Genomic DNA, 23,552 nt, shown 5'->3' on the forward strand with positions numbered 1-23,552 from the left:
GCCTGCTAGCATGCTGAATGCTAGGCGGTGAGTCCGTCGACATCAAATAAATGCATGAGCAAAATTAGATAAATTCAAATCCATACATATCAAAATAGGCTTTCTAACATATCAAACATTTACTTATTCTTATTGTGATTCATTTAGAAATCTAGTTTACTTACCTCTCGACGGTTACAATAATAAGCTTAACCTTGTAAATTAACCACCTTAATCTAACATCGAAATTGAATTCCTGTCAATATCCTCACATATATATAAAATTATAGGCTCCATTCTTTTTAAGGAACTATTTCCTATAACCTTATACATCTTGATGTCCCTTTTTTAAAGTATCAGAAAGTTACTGACCAGCTTTCAATCTCTAATTTTTATTAAATAAAAAACTAACTCAAAAATCATGAATTTTATAGGGCTTAAATGGTCACATAAATATAAAAGTAGTAAAATTTTCAAAGTCAAATTCATTCAAAATCTATTTCAAATGAATTTTGTTCTAAGACTTGTAAATCCTGAAATTCAGAATTCAACATCGAAGACCTTTCACACATCGATTAATATATATAGGGAATTAGGGTCCTAATTTTGGATGTGATATACAAGACATATAGAAGGGTAAACCTAAAAAGTTCCACAATCTTTTGAGAAGGTTTATTCGGCCTAAACATTTTTTCCATCTTGCAACATTGATGTAAATTTTGTAGAATCGCAGAGCCTAATTTGTAAATTTATTAAAAATAGAATATAAGTGATTTTTAGATGGAAAAAAGTTATATGTCACCCTCAAGATGCCTAGCTTCACCAAATATAAAAAATCCTCATCGATCAAAGTACATAATCTTAAATAATTTTAGGAGTTAGTGACTAATTTTTAGAGTGAGTGACCATCATAAAAATTGTACACATTTCATTAATCTACATGGTTTTAAGTATTAATAATAATTTCCCAACATATAATACCACGAAATCATACAATAACATAAAGATTCAAAATGTCCAAATTTATCTTAAAGATCAAACACAATAATTTTGATTTTATACAAGAAATAGAGTGTCCAAATATCATAAAAATTCATAGCTTAAGCATCTCCACATTTTTTTAACACCTTTGTTTCTTGAATGATAAAAACAAAACAAAAAACAATTTAGCTATACTCTCTATTGAATCTCTCCTAGCCGATCGAGGAAGATGGAGCTCCCTTTTTTTTCTCTTCAATTTTTCTATTTACAGTTTGAGTTTTTATTAGTGGGCTTGATTGAGCTCAATTGTACTTGACTTAAAGACAGTGAGAAGCGATATTTGACCCCCTACGTTATCTCATTAATCTCCGCTTTTTAATTAATCAACTTGTTTCAATAATTTCCTTTATTAAAAATTAATTATTACTTTTAATTTCTTTTTTTTCTTTTCTCTCTCATACTTGATTTGCTCATGGAAAAATGAATTTCTTTGTTTGAACAAAGGAAAATCTACGCTTGAATATTGATAGATGGAATTGGAAAGCTTTTTATTTGCCAATATTGCTGAAGATATAAGCTAACCAAAAGAGAGTGACACATATCACAAATAAGAGAAGAGAAATTCTCATGTAGGAATTATTTCTCCATTCCCACCCATTTCCCATTTATTTATTTTACGGTAAATATGAATACATGATTTCAATAAATTAAAAAATAAAACTATCACCATATTATAAATTATTTAAATTATTTAAAAGGAACTCTAAAACTTTGAAACAATATCTTAAAATAATATCAAAACTGAAAAATATTTTAAAAGAGCAACACCTTAAGAGAGAAAAAAAATATAATAACAATATTTTTTGGTTGAATAAGAACTATATTGTAGGATATTTTTTAGTTATAGTCTATTTATATTAGGTAAAAATAAAAAGAAAATTTATTAACTAATATTGTAATTGATAAAACAAAATTATAGAATAAAAGTTAAAAAATATTTATATATATAAGAATGAGGTTGAGGGTGGAGTGGGAAGTACAAAACCAAACCCTATTATATCCCATTAAGAATTTGAAAATTATTTTTCTCTATTACTCACCCTATTACTCACTTTATTCCTAAAAAATTATTCAAAATTTACTTTATTTGTTGTGGGTCTCTTTAAAGCCCAAAAAACGATTCTATCATCCATACTTTTGTTTGTCAATAATGATTATTGTTATGCGCTAATTATGTTGATTAATTTTCTAAAACGTAAACCTGTAACTTGTTCCAAAGCTAGAAATTACAAATTGTGATGGCCTTTAACTGGTTGGGTAATTGCAGCTCAAATGGGAAAAAAAAAAGTTAATTTACGAAGGAATTTGGTAATAAAGAATAATTTTCTTTTTTTAATATCGTGAAAAATCTTAAATGCAAACGCGATGAATTGATGGTTATGAAGAATTGAAGATAGGTGGCGCTTGTGGCGGCAGCTGTGCTACTACACATAAAATTATTGAGATAAACTAAGAGTCGAACATCATTACTCCTAATATGTTAAATCTTAGGCCCAGCCCTCTAACGAGTTGGTCGAGCCAAGTTGAGCTATTTTACCATCCTTGGCGTGCATCACACAGCAAGTGCTAATTAATAACTGGAGTTTATAATTAATGAGACTTTTTTCAAACTGCTGTGAAGTTTCACTAGTGCAAAGTCAATGGAATATGTCTTATACTAGGAGTGGATCACGTGGATCAGCAGGTTATGAATTATTTTTATATTATATGTTTATATAAATATAAAATAAAATATCATGCATCATGATATCTAATATTTGGTGCTTACTATTTTTCATTTGACCTTTTAGTAACTTGATAACTAAAAAATCGATCAGATTGAGAACATACTAAAGTAACGTTTACTTTTTGAATTGGAATAAGAATCATAAGGAATAAGAATCTTAAGATTGGGAGTGTAGAGTGAGAGTATGTTATTTACTTACAGTGTAATAGAAGCATGGAATGCAGACTAAAATTTAATTTATACATTTACTTTGTTTTGGATTAGGAGTAAATTATTTCAAATTACAATATTGGACATGTACATACTCAGCAATCAAAAACGAAGGCAAATAATAAAACATGTCCAAAGATTTAAGTAGGGAATTAAATTTACAATCTCAATTTCAAAAATAAAGTTTCTGTCTATTATTTCCTCCAATGTATTAGTGCAATACTCAATTCCAATGAATCAACAACCAATAGATACAGAGGGGGGGGAAATGCTTCTCTTTTTGGCATAGAAAATAGGGAACAAATCCAATTATTAAGTTAAAGGATTGCACAAACACCTCTGGTCGCCTTCGCGGAATCTGGAAAAATTTTTGCAAACAAAAGAAGTTTCAGCAAGACAAGTGTATTTGCTATTTGATCAATGTTTAAATCGTGATATAATAATAATGCAATGTTAGAAATCTGCAGATTAAGACAAGCAATACATTCGTGGTTATTGATAGACGTACCATTACTTTTATTTGACGGTGATCGCAAAACAACTTTTATGGTAATGATTTCCTCAGAATAATGAGCACCAACCATGTCGGAAAGATCCATATCATCCGGTAATATATCCGATGCTTTCATGAATTGGATTTTGTTATTGCTTCTTTTGGAAACGGCAGACATAATTTGTTCTTTTCTTTTCCTTTTTATCGCAGCATAAATTATAAAGTATTGATAAAGTTGATGTGCTAATGTTTTTCTTTCTCTTAAAATATTATAAAGCTTTTGCTTTCATTTGGGAGTGGTTATAGTGGCGATGATGCTAGTCTCTTCACATGCCCCTTGAACACAGTTAATATTATTTAAAAAAAAATCCACGAAATATTCTCACCACCACGATTTTTCGGCATTGTTCAGTGTGATCACCAAACCTTCTTTATTACAAAAGCCAAAATGTACAATTGAATTTGTTCCATATGACTAGACAAAGAACTATCAAATTACCTCTTTGCCTATTGAACATATATAGTTCAATGTCCAAGAAGAATTTTCTTGACTGATTGCAATTCATGGACAACATTTGTTATGTTCATTCGATCTTGTGGCAACTCCATTGAACATGCAACTCCAATTCCAACCATAGATTTGAGACATTCAGTTCTGCTGTTGATTCTTGCTTGTCTTTGATTTTGGTTAGTAGCAGTCAATTCTTCGACATCGTTTAGAATTACTGCATCCACAATATCTATCACATGATCAGGCAAGGCTGTTTTCGCAAAGCTATGAAGATTCAAGTCTCCCTCAAACATATCATTTGTGGGTCTTTTACTTGTCACCATTTCTAACAGTAGTATCCCATAGCTGTAAACATCTCCATATGCTGACACTTCACTCCCAAAGCCATACTCTGATGCCATCCAAACAATCAATTCAATCAATTTATATTAAGTATCATAAAAATTTACGTGTCAAAAAAGATAAATATAAAAGCTAATACCTGGAGCAATATAGCCAATAGATCCTTTGATACCAATAGTGCTCGTTTGCTTATGAGTGGATGGAAGGAATCTTGCTAAGCCGAAGTCACCTAAATGTGCAGTCAAGTCAGCATCAAGAAGAACATTGCTGGGTTTGAGATCACAATGAGCTGTTTGAGGTTGACAATCATAGTGCAAATATTTCAATGCACAGGCTACATCAATGGCAATGTTTAATCTCTGATGCAAGTTTAGATTCCTTGGCGCCGCCCCATATGCTTCAACGTCTTTAGTCATTGGATGTAACCAATCGTCTAAACTTCCATTAGGCATGAGCTCATATACAAGGGCCTTAAAGTCATTTCCTTGATAATCCACTCCTGAACATGCAGTGAGAACTTTGACAAGATTTCGATGCCTGATGTTCCTCAATGCATTGCACTCAGCTATGAAACTCTTGAAAGCTCCATGATGAAGAAGATGAAACACCTTCACTGCAACAATTGTTTTACCCTCATCGAGAATTCCTTTATAAACAGAACCAAAACCGCCTTCACCAATCAAATTTGCTGAGGAGAACCCACTAGTAGCATTGTACAAATTTTGGTATGATAGGTTTAGGAGTGAATTCATTGAATTGCTGGGATTATTTTTCGCTTTTCTCTTCTTTACCAAATTAAGAAACAGAAAAGAGAGAGCCAAAGCCAATCCTATAAGCCCAGAAACAATAACAATTACTAGCTTCATTGCAACGGTCAATCTTCGATGTTTAGATTTTTTAACACCACAATTTGGCAGCTGAAATTTAGATAGACCACCGCAAAGCTTGTTGTTTCCCAAAAGAGAAATAGCACTTGCATTCTTAAAGACTCCTTTTGTTGGTACCATGCCTTCAAGGTTATTGTAAGATATATTTAAATCTTGTAAAAATTCAAATCCCGCCAAAAATTCAGGAATTTCACCTGAAAGATTGTTTTGTGACAAATCCAAAGCTTTAAGACCTCTTAAAGAGCTCAAGGATGAAGGAATATGACCTTGGAAGAAGTTTCCATGCATATCCAATATTTCCAGTCTTATACATCCACCGACACTTCTAGGGATCTCCCCTACCAGTATGTTCCCAGAAACATCTAGTATTTCTAGATTTTTCAAATTTCCAACTTCTGTCGGAAGGGAACCTGTCAATTGGTTGTTAGACAAGCCAATGAAAACTGATATGGATGAACGACCAATGAATTGGGCTGGTATGTTGCCACTAAGATTATTGTAAGAAAGATTAATTGTTGTCAAGCTCTCACACTGGCCTAGGCTTGAGGGGATGCTACCTTGAAGCAAGTTGTCACTCAAATATAACTGGATTAACATTTTCAAATTTCCAAAAGAATGTGGAATATTTCCTGATAACTTGTTTCCATGCAAGTACAATAGCCCTAAATTTTGAAGCTTTCCTATAGCAGTGGGGATGGTACCTGATAATTGGTTGTTCCACATGTCCAGTCTTTGCAAGTTGACATACTTCCCAATCCCAGATGGGATCCTTCCAAATATTTTATTGTTGTCCACGAGCAAATATTGAAGAGTGGTAGAGTAGTTGCTAATGCATCCAGGTAGTAACCCTCCGAAGTTGTTGTTATTTACATACAAACGCTCTAAATTGGTTGCATTCGTCAAAGAGCATAAGAAGCTTAAATCATCATCGCGTCCTCCACTCCCAAGGTTGTTTGTTACAATTATGAACCAAGAAAGCCTTTGTAGCCGTTCCAGATGAGGCACTTTCCCTGTTAGATTATTCTCCGATACTTGAAATAATTCCAAGTTGGTAGCATTGGGTATAGAAGGCGGTATAGAACCTGTAAATTGGTTTCCTGTAATGCTGAATATTCGGATATTTGGGAGAGTGGTACCCAAGTCCAAGGGCATTTCCCCTTCAATATAGTTTGATCCCACATCAAAAGTTTGGATGGAAGAGATATTGAAGATTAAGGGAGGAATAGTACCAGACAAGTTATTTACAACAAGCGACAGGTTCACAAGATTCTTCAACCCGCCAAAAGTATCCGGAATGCTCCCATAAAATCCATTACGGGACAAAGAAAGACCACGAAGGGACGACAAATTTCCCAAAGAAGAAGGTATGTTTCCTGTCAGATTGTTCGCAGTTGTAGAGAGGAATTGAAGCTTTGACAAGGAGCCAAATTCTGAAGGAATTTTGCCCGCCAGATGATTAAGAGCTAGACTGACAACAAGAAGGTTTGAGCAATTGGATATACTGGCAGGAATTTCTCCATCAAATGAATTAATTTGCAAGTATAGTATTTGCAACCTGCGTAAGTGGCCAATCTGTGGGGGAATCTCATTGGTGAAGCTATTGTTTCTGAGATCTAGTTTTTGAAGGAAGCTCAAATTTCCAATGTGAGGTGGCAAAGTGCCAGCAAGTTTAAGGTTCTGCAAGTCCAAGATTGTGACTCTCTGGTGCCTAGGACTACATGTAACGCCATACCACTCACAAAAGTGGATGGAATCATTCCACGAGCCTAGAACACCAAGAGCGTCATTAGTGATCTTGGACTTGAATTCAAGCAAAGCTGCTCTGTCTGTCTCGTTACCGCTAACTGAAAAAGCGCTTGCTCCAAGGAATTCATGCAAGCTAAAGCAGAATGCAAGAGCCTGAAGACTGAAAATTAACCAGGACATTTTTATAATAGATAAATCAAGAAAAGAACGGAAGCGTGTATATATACATATAGGCAGTATTATTTATATATACATATATGCCTGGACGGCCTTGTGGACTGTTGTTAGTCAAAAAAAGCGGTTCTACTTCAGATGGCCATGCGGCAAGTGGATAACATAATTGCGTAGCTCAATTATGAGAGCAAGTGGAAGCAAGCACTATCGCTGTATCGGGATCATAGTCCATAGACTTTGAATTTTGGCCTTTTTTTTGGGTTATTTGAGTGTATTTGTTTTTTTAAGCTTGGCTCATTATATGAAGTGTCTATATTTCTTCTTCTTCTATTTTGACAACACAGGCAAGTCGATTGCACATGGTTGGCATACACACGTATAACCATTTTCAGTTACTTTGATGATAAGGTAACCAATATTAATTAATTTTCCCACTTGTCGTTCGTCCTAGAGCTTTAACCAAAAAGTTACATTTTCCAATAAATATATTTATAATTCTAATCTTTGTCGGAGCGTGTATATATGGTAAAATTTTTATACAGTGGTACTCTATATAAAAATAATGTAGTTATAAAAATTTTGAACTTAGAGACTCGTAATCACTTGCCAGTATTGAGAAATTAAGGACGGTGGCTGGTTTAAAATTCAGTTCATCCTAAGAGCCTGCAACTCGCATGCTCATGCGTTAGCTAAGGCAGCTTTTAATTTTCATCTGCCATCGAACATCTTCTGCCGAAATCAACTGTGATTTCAATCTTTGGACAATTCTGAAGAAGTTTCCCAAAAATTAATTTTCGAGTGAAATTCGAAAATTTCCATGTTTTGGATGGCGCACTAACGTTGGGTGTGTTTTGTGAACTGTTTAAAGTGATTATATAGTGATCATGTTTAATATAATTTTCATCTATTTATATTATTAGAATGCAAGGAAAATCTAAAAAAGTGGCACAATAATATTGTGTAAGGCAGAACTTGGGTGCTCGGGTGCGTTTTTTTTTCTTAATGTCTGTTTGGAATGGTTTATTTAAGAGCCATAAGGGCTTATTTAATCGTATAAGCACTTTTTAAAAATTTTTATGGTGTTTGGTTATTTTTTTAGTAGAGTTTTTTTAGTTTAAATAAGCTAATTTACCTCTACTAGCAAAAGCCCAAATTTTAAACTTTTGGGAGTAGAGGTTAGAGAGCTTTTTTAAAAAATATATAATATAAAAAATATCACACATTTTAATGGTTTAAAAGTACTTTTTTTATTGACAACCAAACACCCAATGACTTTTTGTTCAAAAGCTCTACTGATATAAGCTCTACTGTTATAAGCTTTATTTAAAAAGTTGTACCAAACGGAGCCTTACTAATATTGTGTTATATGTGTTAGTGTGTATCAATATTCTTTTCTTTTTAAAAACAAAAAAAAAAAACAAAAGGCAAATTTGGATGGTACGAATGAAATTTATAAGACAAACTCTTATAGTTATTGGAAAAATTCGAATCCTGCATCTTAAGATTTAAAGAAAGATATACAGATCAATCCAAGGGAAGAATTATTGAGAATTTCTAATAACGAAAGGAAGCAATTTGCTTTGAGATAATATTTTCCCAAACTAAATAGCGAACCACATCAAAATTGTAATTAGAAAATCTCTTAACATCCTGAGCTAAGAACCTGCTAATAACGCAAACTCAAAATTGGCAAGATAATCAGTGCCATTATTATACATGAGTACAACAAAAATTCTTAACAGGCTTAGTTCTACAATTCACCCAACAGTTCCTCAGACATCAAAAAAAGATTAGAAATCTAAATAGAAATTAAAGAAGTTAGCAATCAAATCACATTTTAATTAACCATAGCACATTGAATCTGACTTCACTAAAAGCTAGCAAAATGCGTATCCAATATCTTGCCTGCAAAATTTGTAAGTATATTTATCGGAAAATCGACTTTTTGGGGAAAAAATATAAAAATCTTAATCATGGAGCAAAAACAGTGTGCGCGAGACACGTCATACTGATATAGTGATATGTATAAGCCGCCATGCCCAGGCTTACTTGCGACCTATATAGTGTCAACTTGCTGATCACATTAGATAATGGTATTTTCTTTACTACTTTTATTTATTCTTATAAAGAAGAAACCAAAAGTTTCTTTTTTTGATAAATATCTAATCAACATGAAAATTAAGCACACAATCTCAAATAATATTTTTTTTTGGGGGGAAAGGACATCTACACCTCCAAATTTCTAAAAAAGAACACTAAAACTCTCTTTTAACCATAATATCATTTACCTTTATTATCCCCAAAAAAATTAAGAGTAACTCTAATGTTTTATAGTAAATAGAAATGTAACATTAAAATAAATCTAATAATATTTATATTTAAAAAAAATCAGTATTTTAAAAATATTTTAAAATTTTGCAATCTATTAGATTCATTTTATTATATTAAAATAAATTTTATAATAAATAGTTTCATAATATTAAAATAAATGTTATTAAAATTTAAAATATTTTGAACATTATGTGAAATAATAATTTTATCATTATTAGTGTGTGAAATTTTTTTTACTTTTAAAATGTATTTAATACAAATATTTATTTAAAATCCTATAATAAATAAAAATAATATAATAATTTACATATTCAAATTAACCAAAATATTTAATATTGTTAGGCTATTGCATAAATTATACTATTTATATAATATTTGTATTTATACAAAATTTTAAGTCATTTTTTTTGGAGAGTAAAGGCAAAAGGTATAATGGTTAAAAAGAGATCTTGATATCCCTTTTTGAAAACTTAAGAGTATTGGTGACTATTTTCTCAAACCTTGGAAGTGTATATGTCCTTTTTCCTTTTTTTTTTTTTTATCTCACTCTCTTTGTATTTTTAATGCAAAATGGTACTGAATAGTTTCGAGCATCCATTTGGTATTAGGATTTTAGGTTTGGTTCGGTACAAAAATTTTAAGAACCAATAAGAACCGAAATAAATTAAGAAGGAAACCAGAACCGATATTTGGATTAGTCTGGTTTGGTATTTCGGTTCTTGAAGACCTACATACATTTAACTATTTTGTTTTTCTAAGAAAATTTATCAATTTTAGGACTGTACAAATACAAATATACAAATTACAACATATAATTTCATCAGTTACTTCTCTTTTTTACTTTTTTTTAGTTTCCTAACGAACAACATTTTCTGTTTTTTAATTAACAGGGAGAGTCAAAGCATTAGGTTCAACTTATTTTCATAGTAAAACTTTGCTTCAGCTAGCTTTTATTCATGAAGATTTTTCAGTATCCAATATAGCAGTTATATTTTGTTTATGTACTACTGAGAAGGATCCTATTGATGAAATTTGTTTCTTGGTTTTTTTTATTCAGTAGGAAATGGATGCAGGCAAGCCAAAGGACTTAAGGGTATGTTTGGAACTGCCATGCTTCAACTTCACTTTGAAAGCACCACAAATAAGGTATTTCGTAAAAACAGGTACTTTTACTATGCAGCTAACATTTACTGTCCACCCAATCATAAACATAACCTTAAAACAATTAGCTTAAAAATATAACCTTATCTTTGCCACAGATGAAAATGATTTTAAGCGTGCTAAAATTTGCGATCATTCAGTTCTAAGAGAAAAATATCTAATACGAGTACTCCGATCTTCCACACACTTTTTATTTTGATCTGTTGGTCGCCATAAACTATATATTAACCAAAAAACCACAATTACCTGACCTGTACAACCAAGTGAATTTAACTCCAATACACAAGAGACTGCTAAATCATATAACACGAGACATCAGTTATCAAACACCAAAGCGGGTAAACAACAATTAATATATAAACCAAAATAATTGAACTCCAACATACAAGAGACTGGCAAATCATATAACACGAAACATTAGTTATCAAACATCAAAGCTGATAAACAACAAGATATATAAACCAAAATAACTTATTTAATACTTACTTAAATGCCAGTCGCTTTGCCAGGAAGACTTTCATTGCGGCATCGAGCATAGATAATGCATCCAGTTCTGGATATTCTGATGGCTGAATTCTTACATCAGCACTGATACTTCCAATTATGAGAAGACCTACAAAGGGCATTGGAAGCACACATGAAGCCCATAACTAAGTCTTTTGTAATCGAAGGTTGCACCATAGTGTTAGTTGATTTGAGAGTCATGTCCCTTGCATATGAAAATAAGCTCTCACCTTTCTCAAGCTGAAAGGAAGGAAAAAATAGTATTAGACGTAAGAATCAGCTGTCATTGACAAACTGAGCAAAATGCCAAGTTTGGAAGAGAAGAAAGTACAGGAATGCATCAAGTCTCAAGAAACATACATGGTCCTTTATGGTCTAGATAAAAATAACAATAAAATTATAGGCTTCGTCAACACCAGGAAGTGCATGGAGTATAAACTTCAAAAGATGTTGAACACGTGGCTGTTCAATATGTTTCCAGCATATGGTCCAACATTTTCAAGACTGCCGCGTTTTGCCAGCTAACAGCAGCTGTGGCAATTTCTCATCCCTTCATCTTTGATGGAAATATGAAATAAAAGAGTAATGTTAAAATAATTTTGATCCCCGGAGCCTGTAATCAAAATAAAAAATTATGTTACACCATCACTAATGATTACAGAGGTTTTAGAAATATTAAAATCAACAGTAAAATACTTTAATGACTGAAGGTTGGATTCTAAACCTCCCCTCTTAATTTTTTATGTGCATGTTATATTTTAAAGTGGTATTAAGGGAGAGAGGGAGACAGATAATAAAAGAAAAAGACAAGTAACCTGAAGTAACTTCAAGGCCTCACAATCAAGATCTGCATGGTACCAGTTCCCAGCCTGGTATTCAAGACAGTCGAATCGGAAATCAAGCATAAGAATTCGTGCCATCTGCCACGGAATGCAACCTAGAATGCCAAATCCCCATGAATCTTTGAGCTTCTTCCTATCCACGAAATGTCTTCTTTTTTATAAACTCGCTATGCTAGTTACCATCTCATAAAGGACACAATCATAGAGTTCAAGTTCCTTCTGAAGGGTTTCAAAAGACCTACACAGAGAAAGATACTTATCTTTCAAATTGGTTCGATTGGAAAAATTAATATGATAACAAAACAAAAATTCGAACAAGCGAGGGGGACCAGTAGTCATCAGCAAGTAAAATACAAGGGGTTCAAACTATTCATTCCACTCATGAGGCAAAAGCAAAATGCTACTTGTATGCATGTTTATTCTTTAAGGTACTCATAATTTGATTAATGGTTGATTAATCAATATTATATATAAAAGTAAGTGTCAAAAACATGATCCAATATTTCGTGCTTCTTTCCTCAATAAGTCCACATAACAGGCTGCAATTGGGGTTTCAAATAAAAACTGCCCTTACGTGAATAGCACCAAACAATTTACAAGGTTTACACATCAGGCACTCAATAGTTAGCCATCAAAATTTCTTAATTTACACTGATTTCTGGCGGCAAGATTACCATCTTTCGCACATTTTAACTCCAATAATAATTACAATAGTAAGTTTTTACAGTGCAAACAAAAACGAAAAATTAAAAAAAGTCTACTATAAGTATACGTACTCTTTGTCTGCAATATGAACAGCTGAAACCAAAACAACCTGAAAACTCGAAAATTAAATTTTTTAAAAATAGAATTGGAAAATTGGAAATGAACAAGATAGCAGATGAAGCACTAAAAAGAAAGAAAAAAAAAAAGAATACCTGAAGAAAAGGAGGAAGAAGTGATCAAGGAAACTTTTTTAGTGACGACAGCAGTCTGAAGCTGGCCACCGCATACCTGCCTTCTCCATTGCTTGCTCTTTTGAATCTCATAAAATTGCTCTCCAAGAACTGCTCCGCAGCGGCGGTGGTGAGTATTTTCTTAAAGGAGTGATATTTGAGAGGTTTTTATCTATCTTAGAAATACAAGGGAAATTATGATTTTACTACCAAAGTTTTACTGACATGTCATGTCAGTATCAAGGTTTGCCGAAAAGTACATTTTACTACCAAAGTTTTGTACCATTATCAATTCACTATTATTCCGTTAAGAAAAAGTTAATGTTTAATAGAAATTGAGTTAAAAGTCTATTTTACCCCCCAAGAGTTTGGTAGTAAAATGATAATTCTCCTAAAAATTCGGTAGTAAAATGATAATTTCCTTAAAAATTCAGTAGTAAAATGATAATTTATCTATTAAATTAACAGACAATTTTACTCTTACAGCTGGAAATGTCTATGATGCCCTTATGACATCAGCAAATTTTTAACGTTGTTAACGAAATGGTAGTGAATTGATAACGGCGCAAAATTTTGATAGTAAAATGTACTTTTTGGCAAACCTTGATATTGACATGATATGTCAGTAAAACTTTAGTAGTAAAATAATAATATCCCAAAATACAATAATATTTGGTTTTAATAAAGGCGCTAAGGAAGTGAGTCTGAGACTGAGAGGAGAAGCTGCGGTGGAGCACGATTTGGTGTTTGAATTTGATGCAAGTGCAAGTACTGTCACTACAACCTTTTTTTGTTGATTAGAGTGCCGCGTTGATTTTTTTACTATACTATTTTAATATTACTATTTTCATTTCATTGTCTGTGTCATTTTTATGTAGGGATGGCAAAAATCTTCACGGGGACGGGTACCCTCGGGGATTTTCCCCATTCGGGGAGGGTATGGGGATAATTTCATACCCAATTTCTTATTCGGGGAGGGGACGGGGATGAGGTGGAATCCCCATCCCTTACCCATTTTCCCATTTTAATTTTTAATTTTTTAAAATTACTAGTAAATAAATAAAAAAATTTAAATTATAAAATTATAAATATTGGTAAAAATAAAAAATATCAAAATATTTATATTATTAAACTTTTAGGCCTAATTAACAAATTAAAGTCTTAAATTTTTATTTAGGACATTAAAAAGACCGAGTAGATTTTATTAGCCAAATATTTTTTTAATTTTAATATTCTTTAAATATTTTAAACTTAAATCTATTTTATTTATTTATTTTTAGATGTTATAATTGCCTACAGCGAATCACAATTTTAATATCTAATCTAATCTAATATTTGCTTTTGATTTGCTCCAATTTAACTATTGTGTTGTAAAGGGAATAGTCCACATTTATAAAGTGTCCACGCCATCATTGAAAAAGTTAATTTTGAATCTAAATTCGATTTTATTTATAACAATTTTGTATTAAACTATTAATTTGTTCATGATAGTTTGTAAAAGAAGTTTGTATTCTTTGCATGTTGCGTTACTTACTAATTTAATGTATGTGACTTTTGTAATAGATATTAATGTAAGATATATTTCGAACTTTACTTTTATTTGAATTTTTTATTTTAATATGATTAACTCAAAATTGAAAAAAAAAATGTATTAGTTATTTCGGGATCGGAGACCCTCGGGGATCCCCTGTTATTATTTGGGGAGGGGATGGGGATTCTCTCAAGTAATTCTGACGGGGACGGGGACGGGACGGGGACATATGCAAAATATCGGGGATGGGTACGGGGAGATCGGTCCCCTCCCCTCCCCTCCCCATTGCCATCCCTATTTTTATGTGATGCCATATTTTCATGCTTCCATGCTGTGCCTAAAGATTAACAAATTCATTTAAATCTGAATAATATTTCACAAAATAATAATATTAATTTACGATAGTAATTGGAATAGAGTTAACTAAAGAGAAAAATCTCAGATATAAATTAAATAAAAAATAATTCTAAAATGACAAAATTCATTAGTTTTATGTTTGAATTACCATACATACTAACGCAACAAGATATTGAAGTCATTAATTAATAAAAATAAATGCAACATGATTTATTCAATGCTCATTCATAGAATCATCGATATCACAAAGACCATTATAGCTCATTTCTCAATTTTCATTTGTATATATAGAACCTCATTTGTTTCTAATTCTTCACCACTCTTCTAATTCTTATTAAGTTGTTTACAATTCAATGTAGAAAATTATAAAATATCAAAAAGTCTCAATTTCATTATCTCGGCTTTGTTTATAGTAATAAGTACTAAAAGCATACTTATTTGAAGCACCGGTACTGTGCAAGAATCCAAGCCATATGCTTCATTTTCTACCAATTTTATAACATCAACAAATAGTGACGATTGCTCGGAACTTACTCACGAACAATGTTTGACCAGCAAGATTCGGTGATTTTATAAGAAGTTATTTCTCCTATGCCGTATGAATACTTTTGCAATAACCATCAATTATAGAGAAATTGATACTATATTTTAAGAAGGAATTTATCCATTATGAGCATATAATATGTTATTGTGCCTTATATGGTTCTAATTCGTTGTAAGTACACATCGGTGAATTAATCTATATGAGGATAATGATTGAGCGACTATAATTATTTTGTTAGGACTCTTTATTATTTTTATTTTTAATATCTACTCATATTAGGTTGGGGTCATGTGCACTTTAAAAATATTTTCAATACTACTTATTTTATCTTTTTTAAAATTTCTAAATTGTCTTTGAATATATTTTCATTTTCTATTCTAATATTTAGAGGTGGGTGTAATTTATCTATATCTATAATTTGATTTAAGTGCATTCGTGTAATAAAACAGCTTATAAAGTGAAGGGGTTCACAGCAATTTAAGAAATCTTAAAATCTAAAATTATTTTCTCCTTATTAAATGCTTTATATCTCCACAACTTTTTTTTTGATAAACTGGGGCTCTAAAAAGAGCTAAAGAACAACTGAGCGGGGATACGAGACCCCGTATGAGTCATGAGATAAAAAAGACCTAACCCCCAGAGGAGGCGTAGGGTACACAATAAGGCCAAGAGGGAGAGAAAAAGCGAGGTTCGCCATATGATCTGCAACAAAATTAGCTTCTCTATAGATATGCGAGAGGGAAACTTGCCAGTCCAAATTAAGGTAATCCTTAATGGCATAGATTAAGGGAGCATATTCATTAGATGTTACCGAAGGTCTAGCCACCAACTGAGTAGCACACAGGCTGTTCGTTTCAACTTTCAATTTTCAGAAGTCAAAATTCCATGCAAGAGCCAATCATCATCCCAAATCCGATTAACCAACGACCTAGGTGATCCCGAATCAGACCTCCTACGGTAGAAGTGCCATGAATCCTGTGAGCCCCATCCGTGTTCAAAGTACACCAGGGCCATGCGGGGGGATGCCAAGAAATCCACTTTTGAACCCTTGTGTTCTTTGTGATCAACGGATGATTATGAAGCTTGTGAATCTCCTCAGCTCGTGTATGAACATTCACCAACAAAACTGACGGCACCATTAACCTTTGGTGAAAGAGAAACTGATTTCTCCAAAACCAAATCCGCCATAAAGCAACACCAAAGAAAATTGCCCAGTTGGACACATTCCCCACCATACTCGCGTCACCCAAGTTCAACCGGAGCCAATGGTGAAGCCGAGAGTTTAAAAAATCGTGCCTTTTACTTGTAAGAATAATATTGAGCCAGAACTGTTTGACCAAAGGGCAGTCACGAAGGGCATGAATAACATCTTCACACACAGCTCCACACCGGTCACACGGAGATGAGATGGATAAGTGACGCCTGACCAGTTCAGCTTTTGTTTTCAAACTAGCGTGGAACATTTGCCACAAGAAAACTCGCACGCTCTGAGGGCCTTTCCAATGCCATATCAGCCGCCAAGCTCTATCTGCAGCAGTTGGATTATGAACGGAGAGAGCCAAATAGGCAGAGCTGGTGGTAAACTGGCCATGCTTCGAGTGAGCCCAAAAGATGGTATCCATGCCCTTCGCATGTGATGGGAGGTGAAGAGCAGCGATTTTGAGAATTATGTTGCTTGGAAGATATTGCTCGAAACGTGACCAATACCAACTCCCATTGATGTCCATGAAATCAGCCACCTTGCAATCCAAAATATCCAGAGGAACTGTGTTTGTTGCGTACGCAATTAAGGGAGCATTACTGGTAGCCTAAAGATCCCACCAAAAACTAACAAATTTTCCATCACCCAAACTCCAGCGCCTACTCGCAAGAACCTCGCTCCAAACATGACCAAGAGATTTCCACAAGTGAGAGCCATAGCAGGTAGCAAGCACCTGAGGCAAATTGTGGCGATCCACTCGATATTTTGTAGAGACGACCTGGACCCATAAACTGTTGGGAGAAGAGAGTATGCCCCAGGCTAGTTTCATGTGAAGAGCTCGATTCATCATGGCCAACGATTTAAAGCCAAGGCCGCCAAAAGCTTTAGGCTTACACACATTACGCCAACTAACCATGCTGAGCTTCTGCTAAGGAGATGAGCCACTTCAAATGAACCTCCTACAAGCTCTATCAATCCTCTCACGGACACCACTGGGGAGGGACATAGTTTGCATAACATAAATGGGAATAGCTTGGAGAACTGACTGAGCGAGAGTGATACGGCCAGCCAGAGACAGGTGGGACGCATTCTAGCCCGACAGCCTTTTCTCTACCTTGTCTACAATATTTTGAAACATGCTGGAAGAGACTCTTGAGTGATGGAGTGGAACCCCAAGATATTTGCCAAGATCGGATGTAACCAAGAAGCCGAGGAAACCCGAAATTCTAGAAATGTCTGTATCACCCATGTTCTTGAAAAAAAATAGCAGAGTTTTATTTGCATTTATTTTGGCATCCGAGCAAGTACAAAAATTAGCTAACACCGCCGAAATCACTTGAGCTTGCTCGACAGTAGCCTCTGCGAACAAGAAAAGGTCATCAGCGAAAAAAAGATGGGATAGAGGTATACCATTGCGAGATAACATTATCGGATGCCACTTCCCAGCAGTAATGGCGTTATGAATTCCATGACTGACGTTTAATACAAAGGACAAAAAGATAGGGAGATAAGGGGCATCCCTGACGGATTCCTCTCGAAGGGGAAAATTCCTCAGTAGCCTCTCCATTCCACAAAACCCTCATGGTCGTTGAAGTAATGCAAGCCATGATCACTTGAATAAGATCGGAAGGAATCCGAGCTTCGCGCAAAGTGTCACTGATGAATTCCCAACTGAGGCGATCATACGCTTTCTCTAAATCAACTTTGATGGCCAGGAAACCAGTAGCGCCCGTCTTTCTGCGTATAGAGTGCACAACCCCCTGGGCAATCACAATGTTTTCCGTAATGTGGCGGCCAGAGACAAAACTAATCTGATGGGGGCCAACCAGATGAGGGAGAATAGACTGAAGACGGTTTGCAATAACCTTTGTGATTGTCTTGTACGCGACATTACAAAGGGAAATCGGGCGGTACATCTTAAAAGAAGACGGGCTTTCTGACTTGGGAATGAGAGCAAGTAACGTTGAGTTCAGCCCCCCAGGAAGGTGTTTGTTCTGAAAAACTTCTTTCACCAAGCGACAAAGAGAAGAGCCAACAGTGTTCCTCTGTGTCTGATAAAAAATGGCATGAAAACCATCGGGACCCGGGGCTTTTAGCGGGTGCATTTCGAAAATAGTTTTTTGAACTTCAGCATCCTCCACACCCTTATTTAAAGACTGCAGCAAATCCTCCTCAATAATGGGAAAGCAATTTGGATGAGGGTAATGCCGGAAGTCCAGGGAATCGCATGAGTACAAAGACGAATAAAACTGAATAGCATGTGCTTTTATCTCATTTTGATCATAAAGCCAAACCCCTTCATTGTTTTGGATAGCTGTTATATTGTTTTGTCTCCTTCGAGTGAGTGTTTTGTGGTGATAATAAGAGGTATTATGGTCCCGAGAAGCAGCCAATCCTTCCGAGACTTTTGGTGCCAAATAATTTCTTCTTGAGTAAAAACCTCTTCAAGATCAGCTTTTAGTTTTTCCTCAAAGCGCGAAAGACCCTTAGAAAAATAACTCGCCAAAGCCCGCTGAATACCTCCCAACCAAGCCAATAAACGGTTTTTCCGCCTAAAAATATTACCAAAGCTTTGCTTATTCCAGACTATAACCTTTGAACGAAACTGATCAGCAGCATCTAAATGGTGGAGATTCTGGTCCCAAGATTCAGCCACGAAATCCTGGAAGCCCTCATTGGTGAGCCAAGCTGCTTGAAACCTAAAAGGGCGAGAATGCAAATTCTTCGAAGACAGCCCGTTACTCCTCACCAGTATGGGTCTGTGGTCAGAGCTTAATTTCGGGAGATGAAGAATAGTTGAATCAGAAAAAATCCTAGCCCACTCGCTATTGCAAATAACGCGATCAAGGCGCTTGAAGAGACTTCCACGAGACCAAGTAAAACGAGGCCCATGAAACTGAAGATCATGCATGCAGTTAAGCTGGAACCAAGACTGGAAAAAATGATAAGCACCCGAGCCTGTAGGAGAGCCACCTTTCTTCTCCGAATCATAAAGAATAGTGTTAAAATCCCCACCCAACATCCAAGGGCCATGCACCGTTTGAGCTAAATTATTGAGCTCACTCCAGAGGAACTTCCTGCGTTGAGGGTTGGGACTAGCATAGATGGCTGTCAACCAAGAGGGAGCGGTATTGTTATTGGATAACTTAATATGGACGAATTGAGAGTGGCTGGCAACAATCTCAACCTGAAAAAGGTCTCTCCAAAGGATCCAAATGCCCCCAGAAAAACCCTCTGCTTCCACCCGAAATGATCTGTCGAAGCCACTTCTCTTAATAAAATTATCAGCCTTATTGCCACTAATCCGAGGCTCCATCAACACAACCAAGGGAAGCCTGTAATTCCGAACCAACGCCAAAAAAGAACGTCGAAAGGACGGTGATGCTGCACCTTGTGTACTCCAAAACATAGGTGTGATAAACATAGTAAATAATAGAAAGAGGAGGAAAGGAGTTTTACTGCGAGGACTCAAAAACCTCAACCTCCATTCCATTCTCAGCTCCAACTGAGCAGTCATTGGCAGCTAAAGGTGATCTGCTGCGGCTTGTAACTGGGGGTTCCTCAAATTCAGCAGAAGTTTCCTAACTGTTGAAGTCACAAAAAGTGCCTTTGTCAGGTGGTTCATCAGCAAGAGAAGGATCACCAACAGGCTGCGAAGGGTGCTGAGCTATAGCTTGCGGGGCCAAAGCCACCTTGGGGAAAGAGACTACCTTGTGATGGAGAGGGTTGAGGGTTGTTGGAACGGGAGCTGGAGATTTGGAATTGGGCTGTTTGGGGCCATGCATGCCATGCATGGGAGTGGAATGGCCATTAGGTTCAATGTGAGGTACGAGCGTGGGGAAAGTGTCACGATTCACATGCATGCCATGCACGGTTGGGGACTGACTGCTGGGGTTGGAATATTTGGAGAAGATTTGAATGTTTGGATCAAGGTTTTCAGTCGTGGGTTGGCTGGGATGGATGGGATTAGTGGCTTTACAAGTAGGGAGTTTCCAAATTGGAGGATTGGTGGGTTTCTTTTTCATAGTTCAAGATTTTGGGCCAAGGGTTTGGGTGTTTTCCGGATTAAATATTGTAGGTTCCCGTTGAGAAATAGCATATTTATCATAAGCCTGAGGATGCATGTCCTCGTTCGTCAAATCAGCCAACGCAATGAAATGGGACTGCAAAATTCCAGACCTGTTCCGATTCTTGTCCATGGCTTTGGGTGTGTCTTTGTCTGTGACTTTGAAAGGGCGCGGTTGACGGGCTACTACCATCCATGACCCAAACTTTGGCTTCTGGCAGTCCAAATCTTCAGTCAACACAATGTCGTGCTTGTCAGCCTCCGTTAAAGAATGCTGATCATCCTTAGCCATGTGAGTAATATCTGCACTGTCAGGACATGCTTCCCTGTAATGGCCAAATTTACCGCACCCAAAACAGATTGTTGGCAAGTTTTCGTATTCCACCTTCTGAATTCGACCTTCAAGGTTAAACTGTGATACAAGAGGCTTCTGAAGATCCAACTCAACCGTAAGACGAGCAAATTTACCCCTCTGCGCCGTAAGTGTGTTGGAATCAGTTTTAACAACTGGGCCAATAATTTGCCCTAGACGCCGAATGACATGTTTATGGTAGAAGTGGATATTCATCTCAGATAAACGGATCCAAGCCACTATGCGATCAATTTTATTGTTGACCAAATCAAAATCTGGAGTCCATTTCTGCACTAACAAATATTGACCCATAACTGCCCATGGTCCCTTCGTAAGAGCAAATTCAACGTCCTTTGCATCGTTGAAATGGATTAGGAAATAGTCGTTGGCTATGTCGATTATATCAAAACCTGTGGTGGAGCTCCAAACTTTGTTCAACCGGAAACTTAGAGCACGGTACCCCAAGTTGCGCCCTAATGTCTTGACCACCACGGAGTGTTCCCAGGGTTCCACTAGACGATCACGAATTCGGCTAGAAAAAGCTATGTATGGCATAGGTTCTTCCTCCCTGAAAGTCACATCTTCCTCCTCCAACTCCCAATCATCCTGCCGACCAAGACTTACATTCTCTGAATGCCCCAGTGTATCCATTAGCATGTCATGGAAAGACAAGGGAGTAGGGTTATCTCCATCCACCCCTTGGGCCCTAAACTTTGCCTTCGTAGTGGAGCGGTCTCCCGCCAGTGGCGGTTGAGCGACTTTGTCAGAGCGCATAACCATGAGAAACCCTAGGTTGCTTTTTCTTATTTGAATGCCTATATCTCCACAACTTTAAACTCCCATAATTTTCTCAAAAAAAAATTATTTTTAATCAAAATTAGAAATATAAATATAAACTATGAAATAAGGTGGGTGTAAAAAATTGTTAAAAAAATAATTTATTTAAATCGCCATTTGAAATAAGAAATAAATTAATTTATATCTGGATATCAATGGAGTTATTAGCTCCCTCTAATAATATCATAAAACCCCTATTTTGAATTCATTCATTAATTAAAGAACTAAAATTTCCCTATTTACTAATAACACTCATTTAATTCCTTAAATAACCCTATCCTCTTCCTTCTCATCAAACCTTAAAGTAACTTTATAAAAAAAAATTAAAGAAAAAATTTCATGACCAATAAAAACATTCGTTTTTATTTATCTATTTGTTTTATATTCATTATTAAATCAGGAAAAAGCTTTATTCTAATTGATCCGATAAAAGCTTTCCTACGAGTACGTGAATCAGTGAAAAGAAAATGCAAAATACTAGAATCTCGTTTGTAGATTTCAACTCTCTAACTAGATTGAATAATTCAGGCAAAAGCTCTTTGGTTGTCGGCGGTGTGAAATGTGAATTTGAAATTTGGATTTAGAAATTACGTTTGATTTTTTTCGTTATATATATATATTAAAGAGTATTATAAGACTATGAGCTTATTTATAATGTCCTATAATATAATTCCATGTGACTTTATTTGGAAATTTATAAAAATACCATAGTTTTTTTTTTTTAATTCGGTTTCTAAAATTTTGAAGAAAGAATCGAACCGAAAAATATTTAGTTCGATTTCGAATTAATAATCATCAGTGTTTTTAACTATAGATACCGAACTAAAACAAAAAATCAAACTAAATTGATTTTTCTCGAGAACTGGTTTAGTTTTGTCCATCCGTAGTACTTAAAATATAAGACATCCAAGTTTCAAGAAAAAACTAACACTTGTTTGATAGCTAATAATTTGGGGGGAATAAAAAGCCATAGCTTCAAAACTTCAATAGATACATGTCAATCATTTGTTCATCTAGTTTTTTTTTTCTTTTTTCCATATTCATAATCTCTAATTTTTTCTGCAATTTAAGAAATTTTACTCAATTTAATTGCTTGTTATAGACACAAAAAATAAGTTAATTCGAGAAAACCTAGACATCCAAAACAAGTGATGGTTATTCAACAAAACAATAAATTCACAAAACCAATTTACAAGTTGCCAAAATAATAATACTCATGACACTCTTTATTGAATAACATTAAGCTTTAAATCTAAAGCATGTTCTCACATCATGCTTCATAACTTACACCAATGTTTGATAAATTAGGGCCACTACCTTTGAATAATTGAACAAAAACTACAATGCAAAATAAATTAATAAATAAATATTAATAAAATATTAATGGATTATCATAAGAGATCATATCATAGTGATTTCAAATTGGATTATATAAACACTTGACTTTTCTCAACATTTTTTCTTTTTTTTCACGACCAGTCGTTTTTCTGACTACTCGCAAATAAGCTTCCGTTTCCAGTGTGCTCAATTGAATGGTCCAATTGATCAAATTTAAAACAAACACAATCGGATATCTTCGATTTCTCCAGAATGCTTTTTTTTTTTTTTTTTGTCCCTTATTTTCCTAGAAAGTTGCATTTTCTTGAGAGGGTTAAATAAATGAGGAAAAATAACCAACACCACTTCATAGTTTGGCGAAATGATCGCAGAACCTCCTTTGGTGAGCGAAAGCTCAATCGTTGGTTTTATTATGATTAAAAATATAGTGTTTCTGCCATGGCC

At 34.8% G+C, this 23,552-nt stretch overlaps 2 protein-coding genes across 2 annotated transcripts; both read right to left on the minus strand.

Annotated features, from left to right (window-relative positions):
- Positions 1-3,974: 3,974 nt before the first annotated feature.
- LOC18036960 (probable LRR receptor-like serine/threonine-protein kinase At3g47570) lies at positions 3,975-17,431 on the minus strand. The gene is made up of 10 exons (XM_024181291.1): positions 17,189-17,431; positions 16,264-17,122; positions 15,944-16,172; positions 12,128-12,185; positions 11,921-12,025; positions 11,336-11,345; positions 11,088-11,214; positions 5,384-7,095; positions 4,442-5,311; positions 3,975-4,351 (listed from the first exon to the last, which is right to left on the minus strand). The coding sequence occupies exons 1-10, from the start codon at positions 17,429-17,431 to the stop codon at positions 3,975-3,977; spliced, it is 4,590 nt and encodes a 1,529-aa protein (XP_024037059.1).
- A 541-nt stretch (positions 17,432-17,972) lies between these two features.
- On the minus strand, positions 17,973-20,032 carry LOC112097032. Its single transcript, XM_024181292.1, has 2 exons — positions 18,956-20,032; positions 17,973-18,764 (listed from the first exon to the last, which is right to left on the minus strand). Exons 1-2 carry the CDS (start codon positions 20,030-20,032, stop codon positions 17,973-17,975), a joined length of 1,869 nt encoding a protein of 622 aa, XP_024037060.1.
- Positions 20,033-23,552: the final 3,520 nt, after the last annotated feature.

This window comes from Citrus clementina, unplaced genomic scaffold (assembly GCF_000493195.1).
Source record: "Citrus clementina cultivar Clemenules unplaced genomic scaffold, Citrus_clementina_v1.0 scaffold_7, whole genome shotgun sequence".
NCBI lineage: Eukaryota > Viridiplantae > Streptophyta > Magnoliopsida > Sapindales > Rutaceae > Citrus > Citrus x clementina.

Excerpts from the sequence above, each read along its gene's own strand:
- LOC112097032 (XM_024181292.1), bottom strand. The coding sequence starts at position 20,032 with ATGACTGCTCAGTTGGAGCTGAGAATGGAATGGAGGTTGAGGTTTTTG. Across the intron at positions 18,765-18,955 it reads TAAAAGCTGATCTTGAAGAG|TTTTATTCGTCTTTGTACTC; the intron begins GTTTTTACTCAA and ends CATGCTATTCAG.
- LOC18036960 (XM_024181291.1), bottom strand. The coding sequence starts at position 17,431 with ATGGTTAGTTGGCGTAATGTGTGTAAGCCTAAAGCTTTTGGCGGCCTT. Across the intron at positions 12,186-15,943 it reads ACGCCTCCTCTGGGGGTTAG|GTCTTTTGAAACCCTTCAGA; the intron begins GTCTTTTTTATC and ends TTCTCTGTGTAG. Across the intron at positions 4,352-4,441 it reads TATTGGCTATATTGCTCCAG|AGTATGGCTTTGGGAGTGAA; the intron begins GTATTAGCTTTT and ends GGATGGCATCAG.